Genomic DNA, 20,232 nt, shown 5'->3' with positions numbered 1-20,232 from the left:
GTTCTTGTCGGCTCTCTCATAAATTCAACTTGGGCAGGAGGACATGTTTTATTATATTAAAAAAAATATCAAAACTGTTCTTCTGAGTTCTTTGTATCGGTGTGCAGGCCACAGTTTTCTCATATTAACAGAGGTTTGCATCTTATTGAGTACTTTTGTAGCTTCTCGTGATAGTTAATGAATTGAATCTGTTCATGTAAAACAGTCATGTGGAGCATAACATCCTCTGGTTATAACTGTGGGTACAAGAGCAACATATTCCACCCACACACCAGCTGCAGGCAGACATGAATCTCATAAAATATTTTGGAGGCTTTGTCTTCTTACTGCTGTTCCTGTAGCAATATTGTTGACTTACACTATCATTTTACCGGTACTTTTCTTTGATTGTTGACACTGTTCTCTTACAGCAATATGAGCAACTGTAATACAATACATCCTTTTTTTTTTTTTAATAAATGTGTTTTTTTTAATAAGTGTGAGCTTTTTTAATAAATGTGAGCTTCATAAGTTGTTCATTCAAATTAATGAAAAACAAATAACACAGGTAAACTTCATGTTTTATGTAAAATCATCTTTATTGGTTTCTACATACAATTTTGGATATAATAGGTAATACTTTATAGTGAGGAGTCAAAAATAATAATTTATGGTATACTATATATATAAAATTACACAGATTTGCAGTACTATTGTTGATTTATTATTCTAATACTACTGATATTATAGGTCTGCCCGTTTAATGTTCAATGAAAATGAGACACACGGTAAACAGTTATATAGCAAGGACATATAATCACATGTTTTTGTTTCTGTGTTGTTAGGCATTAAAATGTATCACTTCCACAAGAAACTCTTGCAGAACCTGAGATTCCTGTCACAAATCTCACATAATACCACAAATAGTTTTTTTTTTTTCCAAGGTTCTTTTTCCATACTTTTCAGAAGTGGATCATTTCATTGCTTTTCTATGTTTGTGTATATGCCATGCTGGTGTTCACTAAATAGGCTAATATTCATTTCCAGTCTGTTACTTGACCACCACATCTGAACATCTGAACTCCTCAGGTGTTTTGATTATATACTGTTATTCTACTTGTTCATGGTTGAAAATGAAGATGAATTTATTTTGTATTGCTTGTATAGTATATCACATTTTATTAAAATATAGAAATCCATTCCCAAATTACAACAAATACTTAATTTTAAACAACTGTCTTTCGGAATCCACATACTCAGTATTAGCAGGTTATAAATCTCTTGACAAAGAATAAAATTTACATCATTCTAAGTTGTGGCGCTTTAGTCAAAACATAAATCACTTTGAAATGCTGCATGAATAGAGATTACCACAAATTATTGGAATCATCATTTTCTTCCCAATTTTGGGATAACACACCAATGGTACTAGAGCCTCACCCACTGCTTCTGTGGACCACAGGTGGTGAGCTAACGGCAGGTGCCGTAATCTAAGTTCTAAATAATTCCATGCTAATTTAGTTGTCTGCATAGCTGACACAGGTCAAGAACAAGAGCCAGTGATGGTGTTTGTTTGTAGCGAAGGAGGAACGACTCATACCCGAGGGATGATTGCATCATCTGGCATTGTTTTAGCCCCGCTTCCACCCAAAGTAAATGAGAAGGTGAAAAAGACATCAATGCTATGTTTCGGCAATATATTTCAAAATTGTTCCTCGGTTTTTGCAAATGTCAACATTTATCTTCAAATAGATATATTCAAATAGATTTAATAGATTTGCTCAAAGAATACAATAGAAAATTAGTGGATTGCCCCTGCCTCCCTACCCGTTTTTCTTGTAGGATGGCCTTACTACTTTATTTGGCACTTTATAAATATGACTGTCAGTGTCTCAACAGCCATGAACCTCGCACGTTGCTGCCTCCAAGTATTGCACATTTGCATTTGTGTTAGCTTATTTTGTTCCAAAAGTATGTAAAAGATATTTGATCTGTATTCGAGTAATGTTTCTTTTCATGTTGCACTGGTACCAGCTTTTGGGTTTGACGCTTGGCAAAATGTACCACATGCCACATCTCCTTTAGTCACACTTAGTAATTACAACCAAACCTTTTATAAAAGATTATAAATGAAAGAGATTTAGATATATCTTTAATTGCAGGACCCACATTTAGCAGAAAAAAATCATTTTAATGTGCTTTGTTTTCTAATTTAGTCAAAATTTAAGTCAACTCTATTCTGTATCTTAAATATGTGTGAAGTTATAAAACAAATGTTTACGTTTCAAATATTTGAGACTAAATATGCCAATATCCACCCATTAACTCATTAAAGTGAAATTACCCAAAATATGACGAGGTTTTGACCTGACACCTGTGCTGTATGTCTACAATCTCCCTTGACCAATAATTTGTATATCCCAGGATAATTGTGAATGGAGCATTGACTGGGAATTTGCCTGTGCCAGCGAGTACAAATTAGCTATGTGAATCACTATCCTTAGACCGATTATGTTTACATGCAGCCAATCACCCTTTCAAAACCCAAATACTCCCAGTTTGTCAAGAAAAAAAAAACATAATCTAGAGCTGCGGCTGTTGAGTATTGTTGGTATTCCAATATCCTGTAGAGAATTCAAATTGAATATTGAATTTTCATTTGGATAAAAATAAAACTTTTTTTTGTGGACTCAGATGCAACACAGAACCTCACATTTGGAGTGAGGAGCAAACCGCCTGCGAGTGAGTGCTAGTGTGGTGAGTGCTATGAATATAATGTGTTTTATTGATGGGAGGAAGTAAAAAGTGGAATTGACGTCTATTTGTGTCTTGACGGTACCCCTGCGTCACGGTTTCAATCGGGGTTTCACGATCAACATGTGTGACTCTTTCCGTCGATGCCAAGAAACGAGTTATTCCAAATGTTTCAGAAACCAAATTTCTATTATGACCAAAATATTGACTGAATATAAACGTAGTCACTGGCATTATCACAACACTGTAAGCATTGTATTTTATCATTTGTTGGCGATGTCTTGTGGCGCTGTGTTCTCCCAGAAATTAGCTCGTTACCTATCTTATCATGTAGGAATATGATGATATGCGTAGGAACACATATGTAGGGAGGTTTAAAAAAAAAAAAAGATTAACAAATCTGGACAGCAGCAGCCATTAGGGCAATTGTTCCTTCAACCTCCACTGATTAATTAAGAATGCCACGACCATTTAACCATTCAGTTGTGCATTGATCCATATGTCCTTCCATCCATACATGTGCTAATAACATTCTCCCACTCTCTTTCTCTGGAGTGTGTGTTGTCAGGCATCATCCGATCAAGAGGCATGCGTGGTCAGGCGCCATCAAAACTGGAAGACACAGGGGAAAATGTGCAATTACTGCATATGCATGCATGTAACATTTGACTTGTGAGCTTCTAATGTGCCTGGTCAGCAGAATGCAAGGATCTTTACTCCCGAGGTAAAGATGGAGGCTGATTTATTCTGCCATTAGGAAATGTTTCATCATTAAATATTAACCTCTTACCATCACTCACCAGCGGTCAGTGCATTAAAACCAGAGTCACACCAGGGTGACCTCTTATAGTGGCACACATGCACACACGCCACACACACTCGTTGATGAGGGTTAAAGTAAAGGGTGGCATAAATGTTGTACTCTCTAAAGTTTAATCATATTAAATTCTTAAATGACAAAAGTTGAAACCTGATATTACTATCAAAATGAAGCTATCACTTTACCAACCTGTGTTTGGTGTGTAAACAGACCACAACAATTCTCCAAATGGATGAATAAAAATGTTAGGTAAAAGTGTAACCTGCTAATGAGCAAGTTGTTGTTGTTTTTTTTTATTTTTTTATTTTTTTTAATAAAAACTGTTTGACATCGTCAGTTTACAATTTAGTATAAAGATGCCTCAAAATACTTGGTCACATATAGATTGTCAACAGGAGCAAATCGTATATTAGAAATGTATTTCTTATAAAACTTAATTAACTAAATAGATTTCTCAAATTCATTTTGATGGAGCAAAAATTGTAGATCACAGGGAACTCACTCCCCGTCCAAAAACAATTAGGATATTGCCAAATATACACTTTAATCAACATCTTTTTGCTATCTGGCATTCCAAGCCTTTAGGATCTGTAACAGTATTATATTCATTTTTGTACAGTTTTGCTTCAGGGCCTTAATAGACAAATTAATATTGTTTCATAAATGTATTTGAAAATAGAAACAAATCTATCAAGGACGGGTGCTTTTCATTCCTGTTTTTGCACTCCCAAACTCAGCTCTCTAATGTATTTTGAATGAACCTAACTGCCTAATGAAATAATAATTGCATACTAATTGCTTGATAGTTATTCAGTTCCTAAGTCATCAGGGGTGGGGGTGGGGATTCTTTTGATATTCATTTGAGCACATTTCGAGGAACAAATAACAATTAATTACAACAACAAAAACAAGTACAATCTGTCTTAAAATCCATAATTTTTGTGGTATTTGTTCAAGAGAGTTAAAAGTCAAAAGTTTGGAAACATTCATTCATTTACAAAAATCCTCAATTATTTATTACTACTTAAGTCATCAACATTTTGAAGATGATGGATTCATTTGGAAAACAAATAATTGTTAATCAAACCCAAATGTTTAGATTCTAGACAGCTTTTGCCCAGATAACCCTGAAATGACTTTCAGCTCCAAGCTGCGCAGCTTTAATATTTAATAGCTTGAATTTCTTGACCTCTTCATGTGTTTGAGACCCTGTGAGTTTTCTAACATTTTGAATGGTCCTGTACAAAAGGCTTACCTGTCCCAAAGCTTTACGCTCCTGCAGGAGTTGGTGCAGCAGCCAGCAGATATCAGAACTGCAAAAAAAAAGCAAGATTATCAATGACAGCCTTGATGACATTATTATTCATGAGTAAAAGCAGACTGTAGACATATTTGCATAAATGTCAATCATTGGAGTAAGGATATGAAGAGTGTCTTTTAATGGCTGTGAATCCGACCTTCTCACAGGCACGTGGTACACACATTGAAACGTGTAGCTCCAGTTGTTCGTATGAAACACTTTCTTTTTCTGTCGATCCCCCTTGATTCCTGTCACAGTTGGACAGCCACTGGCAGCAATTTTCCCTCCCGGTCTTTCTTTCCTGTCTTTTCCTTTGGTGACAATCCCATAGATGTGTCAGTCTGTGTCAGGCTGTAAACATCTTATTTTTAAACTAACACACATCCTCTTCATTAAAAACCATTGCAGCTGTGTGGTAAGATAGCAATTCCAACCACAAAAACAAAGGTTTTTTAATCTACTAACAGATCTAAGTTGCATTGAAGGGGAATGGAACAATACTAACCACCCACTGACTGATGCAAAGATTATTGCATCCTACCTAAACACACAAGAGTGAAAAGGCAAGGATGTCCTCTGATGAGCACACTAGGACTCAGTTGGGTTGCGCAAACAACTTAACAGATATAGACCAATAAGAAAGGTCCACTCTTGTGGACACAAATGAATAAGATGCATCTCGGGACCATATAAGATCTCATACTGTGTATAGATTTCATTTACTCATAACTCTTGAAGGGCACTAAACAGTTGGATTACAAAAAAACGAGTTAACACATGAATGGCAATGAATGTGTTAACTGTAGATTAACTAAAAAAGTATATTAAAGTAAAAATTTATTTAGTCTTTTTCAGCACTTATTTTTTGCACAACTCCCTTGCATTGCTCATCATTTGTAAAAAACAAAAACAAAATTTGCTTAGTTTTGAATGCAGAATGACCTGATCAAAAATGAGCTGATCAAAAACTTTCAAAATGCTCATGTTATATTTTTAAGGATACAAGGTTATACAGTATTAAGTGGATTTATGTGTAATAAATGATGACTCAAATGTGACTTCTATACAACTGCTGTAAATTATTGGAGGTAAAGGTGAAAAGTTAAAATAATCAGGCAAATTATGTCTGGCAGATGTTTGAAGAGCCAAAATCAGCCAATTTAATCATCCAGATGACTAATCGTCCGGGCCCTTTGTTTAACTGGTAAAAATGGCTAGATAATGTTATTAATGTATTAATTTTGGCAATCCAACACCTCCTCTCCAAAAATTGCCAAACTTCAAATGGCCATTGCAGAGAATGAAACCTCAAAAGGTTTCCTATTTCTAAATTCAGATCGTGATGGAACACTCAGCTATTCTTAGATCGTCTGTTCATCTCAACGCAGTTATGAACCCGACCATGTGACAAGCTTCATGGGCATCACAGTTAAGCTACCTATGTGCGTTTCGTCCAATCACTGTTCCTGTCACAATACCAGACCTTGCCATGTGTGTTAGAGAAAGAAGAACGTTCATATTGTGAAATGACACATACAGAAACTGTGTGCAGCGCCAAGCATCTATTCTCTTCTTCTCCTAAACTCAATATGCCCTCGTTCACACAGTGACCTGCTTGTACCTCCAGCAGCATCCCAACGGCCCAGGCTATCAGAGAGATAGAGAGAGAGACACACAGAGAGAGAGAGAGAGAGAGAGGGAAAGCGAGAACAGCACGCACACACACTGAAAGCCAAGCCCTAGGGCTGATTCACAACTGTGTCCTCTGGTTCACTTCACTCACTGTGCATGTCAGCAAGAATGATGGACAAGGGTGGATGGATGAAGGATGAGAGGGTGTTTGTAAGTGTACAGTTCCTGTGCCTATTTTCAAACGTTCCGCATTTTTATTTGCTCAGACAACGAGCAAAGGATAGAGAATCGTGAATTGGAGATGGGTTATTTGTCATCAAAGAGGGTACACACAGGCACAAATATCACTAACATCCCCTGGCTTTCAAAGACTAACACCAAAGGGACAGAGCAGTGGCTCGACCGAATGCTGTATAAAATCCCCAATACTGCACTGATGACACTTATAAAACCTCACACCATTTTAATACTGTAAAGGAGCCTTCAAGCATTCACCGGGGCACTTGAGTTTTTGTATACATATCCCTACAACAACATCTAAATGTGTGCGTTCGGTCAGGCTATCATAGTCATGGTGTATATATTAACATATTCATTTTGCAAGGTGTCCCTTTGTTGAAATCTAAGGACAAAAAGGGGGCATCAAAGCTGACTGGAGATAAATGACCAGGGAAGCAGCTGTTGGCCTAGTTAGCAGGGCGGTACTTAACACAGGACATCTGATTATACACACAGACGCGCACACACGGAATTATATTACAAACCCAAGCCCCAAAAAAAAAAAACTAGCAGACAAAGCTCCATGTAAAAAAGGCCGCAAAAATTGCCATTTGCTAACCTTGTGGGTAATGTAATAAGTTTAGAGACATTAATATTCATATACCTGACTTGCCTTTATTTATGCGCTTCTCATCTCATTGTAATTGACCATCTTATGATCAAGCTAGCTCCCAGGTCAATAGTGACTTTACAGCTAAATCACAAATCACACAAGCTCTTAATTTCTCTGTAAACTGCTTCTGTCCAAAAGAAAAACTGGTTGCATCTGCCCTCATTGAAATGCTGCATTTTGATTACGGTTGGCCTAATTAAGGCTGTGTCAACTATGGTTACTGCTGGCAAAAATGTACCACCCAAAGGAGATGATGGATAAATGAGAAACAATGTACAACAAAAAGGCATTTTCAGAAGGGAAATGAAATCTTCATTAGGGTTGCCACTATTGAATACTTTTAAAATCAAATATCCAATCAATTATTCATCAAATAATTGAGTATTCTCCAAAAAACAAAAATCTATATTATATTTATTTGCGTTATTTACTAAGATTGATTGTGTGTTGAAATTAGTGGATAAAAATATTAATCGTTTATTAACTTCCACACATGAATTAGACACCAACAAGGTGTCCTGGCGAGGTGATGCCAGGGGAGGCGCAGATGAGCCCAGGAAAAAGGCTTTGTTTTTGTCATGCGGAATGTAATTGCAATAAAGTAATAATTTTCATCATTTTCTTTTAGTTTCAGGCACTTTGGTGCACTTGCTTCTTTTTTTTCGTTTTAGACTAAGCTATAACCCATATAAACACGATAAAAATAATTAACAGTTGTTGAAAGTTGATTTATATTGCGTTTTTCTGTAGTTAATGTTAAAAAGGATACATGTGTAGGTATACTTAAACGATTTTCATCAATAATAATCTTATTTATATTCAGTGCATAGACTGGGGCGGAGTTTTCTCATTTTTACGGTGGTCCTGGCAAAATGTAGTTGAGAAACACTGGCTTAAATGAAGGTTTCAAATTGTCTATAAATGCTGATGTCAGTGGAAAAAGTTGTTTGTGTATGTTTCCTGGCAACTAATCCAAGGTGGCCCATGCCTCTTGCCCAACGTCAGCCAAATCAGCATTTTGCTTCTTTATTTGCTTTGAAAACAGATTGAAAAAAAGACTTGATGAGAAGAGTGGATGTAAAAATTACTTGCAATTTGACTGCTGCTGCCACTGCTTCTGTTGCTGACTGTACTGGGCCAGAACTAAGCCTGCCTGCTACTGCAGAATTTGAGACCTGAATGCACTACAGCAATTCCACCGAACATTTTGTCAATTTATACACCTCTCGTCTTTCTCTATGGCCTTGACTCTGCCTGTATCTTCTCTGCACGTGTGCTAATGAAATATGAAGAAGTTGTCATGTTCCTCTGTCTCCATTTCCCTTTTCTGCTGTTTGATTTATTTTCCCTGAGACTTGTTTCTTTCAACCAGCAGCTTTTCGTTCCAATTAACGGGGTACCTACGCAAGGATGTAGCAAATTCATTGCTTATTGCTTGCTTGCATACCACTTTGAATGAAAAATAGTACCATATCCTTATTCTTTTTGAGAAGAGAACATAGCTTCTTCTTAGCAATAGATTTTTTTTTTGTTTTAGGAACTGTTCTTGACAATTTACATGCAGCACCTCACAGTTGAGGATGTTTTTCCAAGAACCAAAGTAGATTACGAGTAGTAGTAAGCACATTTTAGGAAATCTTAAGCTCGTGTCTCAGTGAGCTACATCCATGCAAATGTGGCGAATTTCGGGCTTTCATTTCATTTGGTTTCAAATGTGTTCGCAAAGTTTTTCCTTTCGTAGGGAAATTTTGAACACTCAGTGAGATATGGCCTTAACTGGCTTTACGTATGCTGGTCCTGTAGAATGACCTCACAATTATGTAAATCATCCATTGTTTCAAAACTGCTAACAAAGCTGAAGTCGTGATGGTCACGTCTGCTCGAGTATGTGCCTTCTGCTGTTGGTAGATTAGATTATTGTATGGAGGATGTAGCATAGTGTACAGAGGCCCTTTGGTGTTAGGGTATGAAAAAAATATATTATTTGCTGACCTGTTCCTTCAGTTTACTACTGTGAAGAAAAAACAAATATGATAAATCCAAAAGCATTTACGAAAAACCATATACATATTATAAACAACAACAAAAAAACTCAACCTCTACTTTGTGAAGTTCACTTATCGCAGGTACTTTTTATAAGGCAGCCATCAAGAGAAACGAGAGAACACTGCACCTCCAGAGTTTTTTTTAAATTTTTTTTTAGAATGTCAAAGTCTTTTAAGAAACCATAATTAAATAAAAGGACAATTTCATGGAGTGGTACAAGAAAAATTGATGAAAGTGATGAAGTAGTTTGCCCGCCAGACCAAAGTGGATCACAAAATGTGTGAAGCTGGGTGCTGGACTCAAAGTCCCCTCCAAAAAGAAAGAAGAAGCTGTGATCTGACAACCAGATCCTTCTGACAGAAAAGCCAATGAGAACATGGTCGAAATAGATGGCTGGCCCATGCCACAGTGCGTGTGTGTGTGTGAATTACCTACGTTAACTACATTTTCAATTCAACTTATATTGAGCCAAATTACCACTTAGAAGTTGTCTCAGAGAAATTCACAGATGGTCTGATTGAGCCACACCACTCATTAAATGATCACCTGAACCAAGCTTAACATCACACAAGCAAGCACTTGGCAAGGAAAAGAAAAATCTCATTAAAGAAGAAACCTCAAGCACACCTGAGACTAAATTTGTGGGGGGCAGCCGTCTTCCTCGACCGTTGGGTTGTTGAAAGAGAAGAGGTGGCCAATGGTCATGGTCACTCCATCTGTCTGCCATTGTATTTCACCCACACACCTTTCATCACTTTGTTCCCACCAGAGGTGGGCATTTTACAGATGTTTGTTCAATCGTCAGTCATCATTCGTTCTCACTCTGGGCTCCCTTCTGTCATCATCAATCCACCATTCTTTTTTTTTAAGCCGAACCTAACTGCAATCATCAATCCGTCAGTCCGTCATTTTATTTTACCCTTACTTCCGTCATCACTTCATCACCACCAGAAGTGGGCATTTGTACTGGTCCGTCTTTTGTGGGCAATATCCGACATCTTCCAGTCCCAGACGGATTACCCAATTCTGCTGTTGACGATTACAACGACCAATTAAAACCCACTTTCGATTAATGCTTAGTTCCCCCTCTTTTTTAGGTTTCTCATCCTCCGTCATTTATTGGCAAAACTGATGTCTGTCAGCAGTAACAGCCCGACGAGGAGTCCATCGATCTAGATCAGGGGTGGGGAACTCTACTTCCTGAAGAGCCGTATCTTGCCTGGTTTCAGTGTTTCCCTGTTCAATCACATCTGGTTCAAATGATTAGCTCATCAGCAACCTCTTGAAGCTTGATAATGATTCTGATTATTTGAATTCGATATGCTAAAAGCGAAAGAGTTCGAAAATAGGCAGGATACGGCTCTAGATGAGCCAGTGTTCCCTACCCCTGGTCTAGATGGACCGCCTCTGAGCAAAATGCATACCTAAATGATTTGTACTAATTAAAGGCAGAAGTGGGTCATGCGTCACCTTTGGCGGAGAGTCCATGGGTCCGTCATTCATAGACACCCGTTTTGCAACCAATGACAAGAAACTAAAAAGAAAAGTATAGAATAGTTTTTTGTTTTTTTTTAACTTTATATCCATCACTCAACAGGTGGGCATCCTGTCAGTCAATCACTGACGGATGCCCATTTTACAGACAAACATTGACTGATAAATCAGTAAAAAATTTGTAAAATGCCCTCCACTTGCTGACAAAGTAATGACGGCACGATGGACTGATGATGGCAGTGTAGTTCGGCTTGAGAAAATGGCGGCATGACAATGATGGAAGTAGGCCCAGGGCAGCGACAAATAATAACTGTTATAATGTGGCATTATGGGGAGAGAGGTGTCGGGATGTGGACCAATACACAGGGAAGCAAGGGAGGCAAGTTCCGCTCAAAAAAATAATAATTTAATATGAATAGGACAAAAGAGAAATCAAAGATAAAAAAACGCATATAAAGTAACTAACAAAAAAAACTCAGAAATAAACTTACTACCAATGACTTGAGTAGAACTCTTGAAAACACAGGACTATAACATCATAACAACAGCGACAGTTTGACAACGACCCGACAAGAAGTGAAATGGGAAACTAAACACACTCAAAACTGACGAGACAACAAGGAGCACCTGGACAAAACACAATTGGAACAGGGAGCCAATTGGCCAAAATAAGAAAAGCAGGTTAACATGGACAGATAAGTGCAAACACACTGATGAGACACTGACATGAGGGGAACAAAAACGTGAACACATTATCAAAACCCCACAACTCAAAACGACAATTAAAAAAATCAATAACAACACAAATACCAACTGAACATAACAATAACTGGCGGACCAGCAAAAATTTGTAAAATGCCCACCTCTGTTGAGCCCAGGTTAAGCAGTCAAAATGTTATATTTTGTCTATATACATTTCATAATTATTTTGCACAACTATTTCTACAACTATAAAGTATCTTTGACAACACATATTGGTACTTGCTGCTGACTGAAAATGGCATTGCACCTGCTGATGTCTCAAGGCTTTTCTTTTTTCCACCTGTTTTCTGTTAGGTCATGTGACACTCTCAAGCTGTGCTATGATTGTTTTTTACTTGAGCTCAGAGTACATGTGATGTCATTTTCAGCTGTCTCCATCCAAGACAATTTAGCTGCTTTGTGAGAAAATCCATAAGTGAAAATGCAATGCATTCTTTAACAGTGTTTATAAATGTCACTTTTTTTCCTTCAGCGTCTTGGTTGAAGCTTCTGCAAGCAGCAGATCACTCATCATCGTTGCAATGTGTGGTCGTCATGGTAACAAAAGTCATATCCGTGTTGGTTCTGCGGTGAAGGTGAGCGAGTTGATCCGCAGCTGATTGAGACCAAAGTTCAACTTCAGAACAAGCTAACAGCGAGGCTAAACATAGAAGGTTAGTTGTCCTGAAATTCTTGCTTTTTTTACGTGATTTCACAAAAGCAGATACCAGACATGCTAATGAATCTAGAAAATGTATTGGTTGTGTTAAAACTAAGATTTCTCTCTAAACAGCTAACAGTGCATTTGCAATCAAAGTCTTATTATCTCTACATGAAAGCTTCACTCAATCAAAATGTTCAACTCTTAATTAGCACCAGCAATCTTCTGCTCTGATTTGTTTCTGTGTGTGGAACCCAACGACTTTTTTCCGTTCTTAAGCAGCATTTATCCACACAGGCAGAAACAACAGGACAAACATATCATCACAATTAAATAAAAATGACATTTTACAATGCATTGCACTTGAAACTGTAAGCCCATTTGATGCCAGCCCAGTTAAAAGTGGATTTGGGGGTCGTCAGTGGCAAGTTCAAATGTTTTTTTTGACGTTAAACACTGTCAGTGGTAGTGAATGGGTTAATAATGTCTAGGATTAAAGTCAAGGCTTTTTTCTTTTTTTTAAGACTAGATAGAATACAGTAATTCAATCAGTGCTTCCATTGCTGGACCCAATTGAGCAAAATGACCTTTGTTTATCACAGTTTATTTTTTCTTTTTTTCCTGGTTTCATTCCTGCCTTAGCAAAAGTACATTTTCTGAAAGTTCAAATGAATGTTCATGTAGGAGCTATGAACTGAATAGAGTTGTCCCCAAGGCTCAATTTATGTTCAGCTCTCTTTAATCTCTACATGCTGTAACTTGGTGACTTCATCAGGAGACACAGCACAGATTTCCACAATTATGCCTGTGACACGACTTTAAATGACTTTGTCTCGTCACGACACAACAGATGTCCTTTTTACTGTATTTTAGACACTAAGTCCTGGAAAGGAGAAAACCTATGGTAGCATAACCTGGTGCAAAAAAAAAAAAAGGAATGGATCTCTTTTTTGAAGTACTAGGGAAGCATTTAAATGTTTAAACTGAGAGCACTTAAATTGAAACTCTGATGAAATTAAGAATCGAGGGGGTTGTTAGCCAGAACGAAAATACTGCATAATTAGATTACCTCCTCATATGCTGCAGAACAACATTATACAAAATGAATGATTTTTTTTTTAAATCACGCATGCTATATGTCCCCAATGCAATGCCAAATGGCTTATCAATTTTGTATGAAAGAAAACATACTAAGGCTGAAGTAAATTATTGAAAATTATTTATTTGCGATCCCTCACCCCTGTCAGTTATTTATATAGACTGCAAATTTACATATATATTTATATAATAAAATAAAAGTACAATATAGTACAGGCTTTTACTTATAAACATAAATTTTGGTTTAACTTTTAGATGGAAATACCTGCATCTACAGTATTTACAGAATATAAGTTTTGTCTTTGTATTTGAATTTAAGGTTATCAAAATAACCTAAAACTCTTGTAAATACTGTAGTTAAAGTGTGAATTGATCCTTTTGAAGAAAACTAATTAATAAAGCATCCTCTAAGGCGTAGAGTCAGCTTCCACAATCTTCTCAGCCTAATCAAGTTCAGACAAGCTAAAATTAAAAAAAAAAATAATAACTTGGTAATTGGCTTTTCACAATCACTCCCGCAGCTGTCGAGTAGTTAGCACATCCGCCTCACAGTTCTGAGTTCACCTTCCTAATTCTACAACCAGAAGAGTTATATTTCAACGTGACTTCTGAAATTTTCCAGCGTAGGCTTTTCGAAATGATTCAAATAGAATTTCATCTGGGGCTGCAGCTAATGATTATTTTGTCAATTCAATAAATTGAATTTTTAAAAAAACAAAGTGTTTTAATTGCCATCACTGAATTTCAAATGAGAAATATAGTTCAAACTTGCAGTGTAGAAAATCAGTGTATGGCTCCAACAAGTGATTGTTTCTGAGTAATATTCGATTAATTTGTTGATTATTTTTTGATTAATTAAGTAATCTATGTTTTTGGTTAGTTTTAACATCCATCCTAATAGTCATGAACATGACATTATTTCAATGATTCAAACAGCAAATGAACAAACATGAATGACTGTCCTTGAACAACCTTCATTCTGTCTATAGTTTAAAATCCGTTGTTGTTTTCTTCTTTATCAGACAGAAGTAAGACTTAAAAACTTTAAAATTCTAAACAAAAAACCTTAAAATCTTAAAATGTCTAAGAGGTTCTAACTTGACAGATTTTGGCGTTTTTTCTTTCGCCTTCTTCACTCTGAAGACACTGTAGAAGGCGAAAGAAAACATGCCAGATTAGAATTTAGAAATTTTAAGATTTTAAAGTTTTTTTGCTTTCAAATTTTAGCGTTTATAAGCCTTATTACTGTCTGATAAAGAAGAAAACAACAACAGATGAATGACTGTCATTACAGTATTATAGATTCTTTTTACCAAATATCTGGCCAACACCATATTTCAAGGTTTTGGTACTGATGAAAGTTGATTCTAGTATTGGACCCTCTCTTAATTCTTAACATAAAAATGCAAATATACATTTGAATAGGTAGGTCTTTAAATCATCTGCCATTGTTCTTTGGTTGGAAATTTTGTGTACCAAGAGTATTAGTGGTGCTGTTATCTAGTATGGATCAGTGAATACTCCAAACTTACTCGCACTGGTATCTGTCTCAGGAAAAAAAAAGTGCTATCAAACATCCATCCATTTTCTATAGCTGCTTGTCCTCACAAGGGTTGCAGGCTTGCTGGTGCCTATCCCAGCTGGCTTCGGGTAGTAGGCGGGGGGGAAACCCTGAACTGGTTGCCAGCCAATTGCAGGGCACACAGAGACCAACAACCGTTCACGCCCCCAATCACACCTCGGGGCAATTTAGTATGTGCAATACACCTGCCATGCATGTTTTTGTGTGGGAGGAAGCCACAGTGCCCACAGAAAACTCTAAGACTACTCTACTGTATCTCTCCGGTTCAATTCAACCCCTCGAGGCAAACGGGCACATCACTGATACTGGAGTGTGTTTTCCTTGAGCAATCCCCAATAACTCAAACTGCTCCCCTGGTGCTGAAACCGTGTATTTTTGCTGAGATGGGTCAAAGCAGAAGTCCTACTTTGTACATGATAAAAATACACTTAACACTTAAATGTATGAGAGGTGCATGAAAACTCTTAAGCATGAGAAAAACTAACGAATACAGTATAAGATTTTTCATCATTTATTTGACTTCAGCACTGAAGCGCTTTCATCCCAGAATAGAAGAACTCTTTAGTTTGGGACATACATCAAAGCTTCTTACACACGATGTTTAAAACTTTTCATACACCCCTCGTATATGTGTATGTGGAAAAAAAAGTTGATCGACCACCTTCACATAGAAATCCGCATGACCCGGCACTGGTCTACTGTAAGTCTATGACAACACCAGCACAATCTGTACGTGTGTTTACAGTATGTTTTGATTGAAACAGAAGCAAACACATTTGAATTTTCCGTCCATTAAAGAGTACCTGTGGTGCTCAGAAGGTAATATATCTTTGGTTTATCAAGAAAAACGGCATACAAATGTGTTATTGGTTTAGGCTGGTTATATTAATGCAAGGAAATAATTTGCTTGGGAAAATTATTTGTTGGGACAACATATGCCGCAACATTGTTGCCAGACAGTCTTTCCTTCCATGAGCTAACACACAATGCATACCTTTTTTTTTTTTTTTGTCAGAGTCCAACAAGTATGAGTCAGTCCCACAATTTTCCAGTCAGGACTGATGAATTGATGGACCTTCCATCAGTTGTGAGACTGAATCAGATTCATTCCTTTTGAGCATCACACATCACTCTTTAAATCCGGGGTCCAGGTTCCACTGTACACTGACCCGAACACAGCAATAATTAGCCTAACATCCATTCAAAAGAATAAAATAACATCATACAAGGTTCAATTGTGAAATTAAAGACAAATGAATATTACCCTGTGCCTACCGTTGTACAGACTCTGGTGTTGTGGGGACATCTCTTCTCCAGCAGCCCTTCTGTGAACCGCACCCCGATTCGGCGAGCCTCCGCTATTTCCTCCCTTGCTGTATTCCATCCCAGGATTGACTTTATGGTGATGGTGGTGTCGTATAGACTCTGGACTGCCCACTATCACTCTTCCTTTTCTTAGATGCTCGGGTGTTCCCATGACTGCATTCTTCGCTTCAGGGCTCCTACAACTTGCCCCCATTGCGTTATCTGGACGGTGTCTTTGACTCAACTCCGGACTGGACTTGGCCATTCCCTTCCCACACGATGTTGATACTTGCCCTAAAATTAATAACTGCTTCTGGGCAAGTCGGTCAGAGATGCAGGTCTTGCGGTGGGAGTCGCATGGATGTCTCTTGGGAGATTTATGTTTTTCTGGACTGTGTCCTCCAAAGTCTGGAGGATCCAAATTGGTGAGGGACCCCCCTCGTGGGCGGCACGGCTGGGGAAAAGTGTGGTAGTCCGGAGTGGAGCTATGCCTCCTGCCTGTGGAATCGCACATATCTGCCAGTCTGTTGGGCGGTTCCAGGGGAGCACATCTTGATCCAGGGCTCGGGCTGGAACCCAAAGATGGAGCTTTGTGCTGGGCGTTATCACGGCTGTCAGTGCTTCCTGTACTGGAGGTGCTACTCCCATCACCAACATCACGCAGCAGACCAGGTGTAGGTAACCCTCCCCCCAGCTGCGACAGGCTGCTTTGACTGTCGATGGAAGTCCTGCAGCCGGAGCCCTCTTGCCCACTACCGCCTCTCCCCAAAGCAGTAGCTGCGGCCCGCTCCTCCTCGAGCATGAGGCAAACCTCCTTCAGCTCCAAATTATCTCGCATAACATCATTCTGCCGTTGCTCCAGCTCCTTTAGTTTCTGCAGATAGATAGTCACCTCTTTTCTCATCAGACCACTGCTGTAGCGACCCAGGCGCTGCCACTCTCGTGTCACCCGTTTTCCTTTTTGACGGTCATCATCTAGGAAGCAGCACAAGTCTCGAAGCTCCTGGTTATCTTCCTGCAGTTTTTGGTTCACATCCTGGTTTTCGGGCACAGATAGAAGAAAGGGAAGCTCATACACAGATCAGAATGAGTGATTAATTACATGCTCCTCAGAAGAATTGTTTGTTGTTGTTGTATTTAATGTGAAGGTTGTTTAGCTGTGGGCAAATGGCAATGAATGTTGTCTGTGATCAAAAGCCACTGGGTTCCAAGTCTCCTGGATCGTGGACAGCTGCCCACTGCGCAAGTTTGGAACGAATAGTGTGCGTGCTGTGTTCACCATTGTGATGGTCTTGGGGGTGGGTTGGGACTGTATATATACTGTATATATTTATATTCAATTTGAGGTGAATGACTGAGGTCAGACCAATGGGAGGATATGCATTAAATCAGGCAATAGGTTAACATCTTGTGACATCAGAAAGCATTATAAAACATTTTAGCATTGAGCAGCAGATACTCCATAACAAGTTTGACCTAGAGCAATTTGCTCAATATTGGATTAATGCATATGTACTTTTGTATAGCTAAGCCAGCTCCCATCTGTGACAACATGCATGCACGCTCACACACACACGCACACACACACATACGCACACATAAGTTATACATAGTATCATGTACTTGTTAAATTGGTCCAAAAGTGCTGATAAAGCATTTTCTTTGTCTTTGTTACTTGTTAGGTATTAATTGTATGCCAGTGGGCTACATCCACTCACATTCTTTGCATCTCAGGGGGGCTTATCCACCCCACCCTGCCCATAAAGCCTAGTGACGCCTCTGGGATTCATTCTACTCCTTCATTAATATCATACAGACTACGTTTCTTGGAGGGAAAAAAAAAAAACTTGGACATCATAATAAATAATTATAAAAACAGGAATAATTTGAGAATACTTTCAAGCTGTGACAACATACTGTGTGTGCAAGAGAAATAAAAAGTAATTTAAATTATAGTAATCTATAAAAAGATACCATATTCCAACAAAAAAGCCTCTGATTCTCCACAATCCAATGTTATATTTTACTTATAATGAATATACTTGGCCCATAAGCCTTTTTACCTATTCAGCCCCATCCCATCTCACCTTCAAACTCCGGATCTCATTGAGGTGTTGCTGGAGCCTTCTGTTCACTTCCCGCATCAGGTTCCCGTGCTCCACGATGACGCCTCTCTTCTCTGCCTCGGTCCTCCGCAAGCGTCTCACCAGCTCGTCTTTGCCCCAAAGCAGCAGCTCCTCATCGGTTACCTTGGCAATGTCGTCCGCGTGACTGTCTGCCCTTTTGGGCTGCTGCGTCTTGTGCGCTGTGCTTTTCTCCATCCTTTACAACTCTGACGAGGGCCAAAAAGTACTGTCCAAAGAATTCTAGAGAACAGGACTACACTATACTCTTACCCAGTCTGCATCGGGGTCCCCAGCCCTCCCTTCTTTATTTATTTTAATCGCTGTCATTCAGGTGGCTGCGGCTCCGTCAACCACACCGCGCTCTATATGTGATACCATAGTATCAGCACCATTAGTCTTTCTCAGCCAGGCACCACGAACGGCTTGGCGGTTGGTGCAGGTCTCTGTCCAGGTGCTTAAGGTCTCCATGCGTCCACCAACCGCCGCCGTTGCGCAGAGAAGAGGAGCGCCCGAGGGGGAGGCTGCAGGTGCAAAGAGAGCGAGGATGAGCCGGTGCGTTTATGTCGGGAAGTCGCTATATGCGCTACTGTTGCTGCCTCTCCTTGTGCGCCATCTGGTGTCGTTTATGTAACAGTACAACAAGTGCAAGCAGCATTTCTTCCATTTCCTTGACGTGCACAATTCATGTATTGTATGTAGGCTACATAGTACATACGGTACAGAAAAAAAACTCAACAAATAAGATCACCAACAACAACAAAAATGAAAACATTATTGGGCTGTTCCGACTACTTATTTCCCACCCGAGTTCGAATAAGCTACTGAGAATCTAACGATTTATACACAATTAAAGTTCCTCCATTGGATCTGTTTATTAGTGTGTGTTTTTTGTTTGTTTTCCAGCTATAGTCCGTAAAATCATGTTGCGTTTAGCACACATATTTTTTTTGTTTATCTTTTGGCAATATCTGTGTACTTTAGCACCTAAAAAAGAAAAAAAAAATCATTCAATGTAATTTTCTTGCCCCTGTACTTTTACCCTGATTCTGATCAACTGAAAATGATGTTATCGGACCCGATTTGCAATCTTGTCATCGGGATCTGGGCACACACATTGCTATAGAAAAAACACAACTGCAAATAAAAAAAATAAAATACAGGACTCACAAGCAAAAACCCAAAAGTGCATTCATAAAGACAAATTTGACAATGACAGAATGCCAAAGACGGAACAAAAACAAAAACTCCCAAGTAAAAAAAAAAAAAGAAAGCAAACAAACAAATACATACAAAAAATAAAACAAACACAAAATAACAAAAGTTTGAATGTGTGCAGGAAGAGGATAACAATGAATACAGGACTTTAGTTTGAAAATGACTATCACAATTAAAATTCACAAGCACATTGCAACTCTTATTCAATTTAGCCTGTAAATTATAAAAAAAATACACAATTATAAAAATGTTGTGGAGGTGATAGTTTTTGCCTGATAAAAGCTCACAATAATTGCCACTAAAATCCAAAATATTGTTGACTAGGGTAGGACTATCCTATAAATTTAGATGACGGTCATTGTTTTCAGACCTAGGTGATAACGAAAAGTACACACCAAATCAAGACACAAGATCATTTTCCCTTCCCTATATGACATGAACAGGTTGAGCTGGGGGGGGGGGGGGGGGGGTAAAAGCCACACCCTCCAAAATGCAAGAATATTTCCAATTTAATTTTTACAAAAAACTTAAGCCACAAGTTTTTTATTTTATTTTTTTTTTTTAACAAGAGTGATGTTTATATATTT

General features: G+C 38.3%; 1 protein-coding gene across 2 annotated transcripts; it reads right to left on the bottom strand.

Annotated features, from left to right (window-relative positions):
* Nucleotides 1-604: 604 nt before the first annotated feature.
* Nucleotides 605-18,901, bottom strand: LOC148420091 (uncharacterized). Of its 2 annotated transcripts, none has more exons than XR_015866293.1 (4): nucleotides 18,392-18,901; nucleotides 16,264-17,340; nucleotides 4,809-4,866; nucleotides 605-3,345 (listed from the first exon to the last, which is right to left on the bottom strand). XR_015866293.1 is itself a non-coding variant. In XM_088420648.1 (4 exons), exons 1-4 carry the CDS (start codon nucleotides 18,623-18,625, stop codon nucleotides 3,330-3,332), a joined length of 1,374 nt encoding a protein of 457 aa, XP_088276774.1. In that variant the 5' UTR covers nucleotides 18,626-18,901; the 3' UTR covers nucleotides 605-3,329. The 2 variants fall into 2 exon arrangements, 1 of the variants encoding a protein (XP_088276774.1); XM_088420648.1 differs by having other exon boundaries at nucleotides 16,275-17,340.
* Between the last annotated feature and the right edge of the window lie 1,331 nt (nucleotides 18,902-20,232).

Source organism: Hippichthys cyanospilos, chromosome 8 (assembly GCF_059441005.1).
Source record: "Hippichthys cyanospilos isolate Australia breed blue-spotted pipefish chromosome 8, RoL_Hcya_1.0, whole genome shotgun sequence".
NCBI classification, from domain to species: domain Eukaryota; kingdom Metazoa; phylum Chordata; class Actinopteri; order Syngnathiformes; family Syngnathidae; genus Hippichthys; species Hippichthys cyanospilos.
The sequence above is the reverse complement of the archived record's forward strand: the minus strand, read 5'-3'. Positions and strand labels throughout refer to the sequence as shown.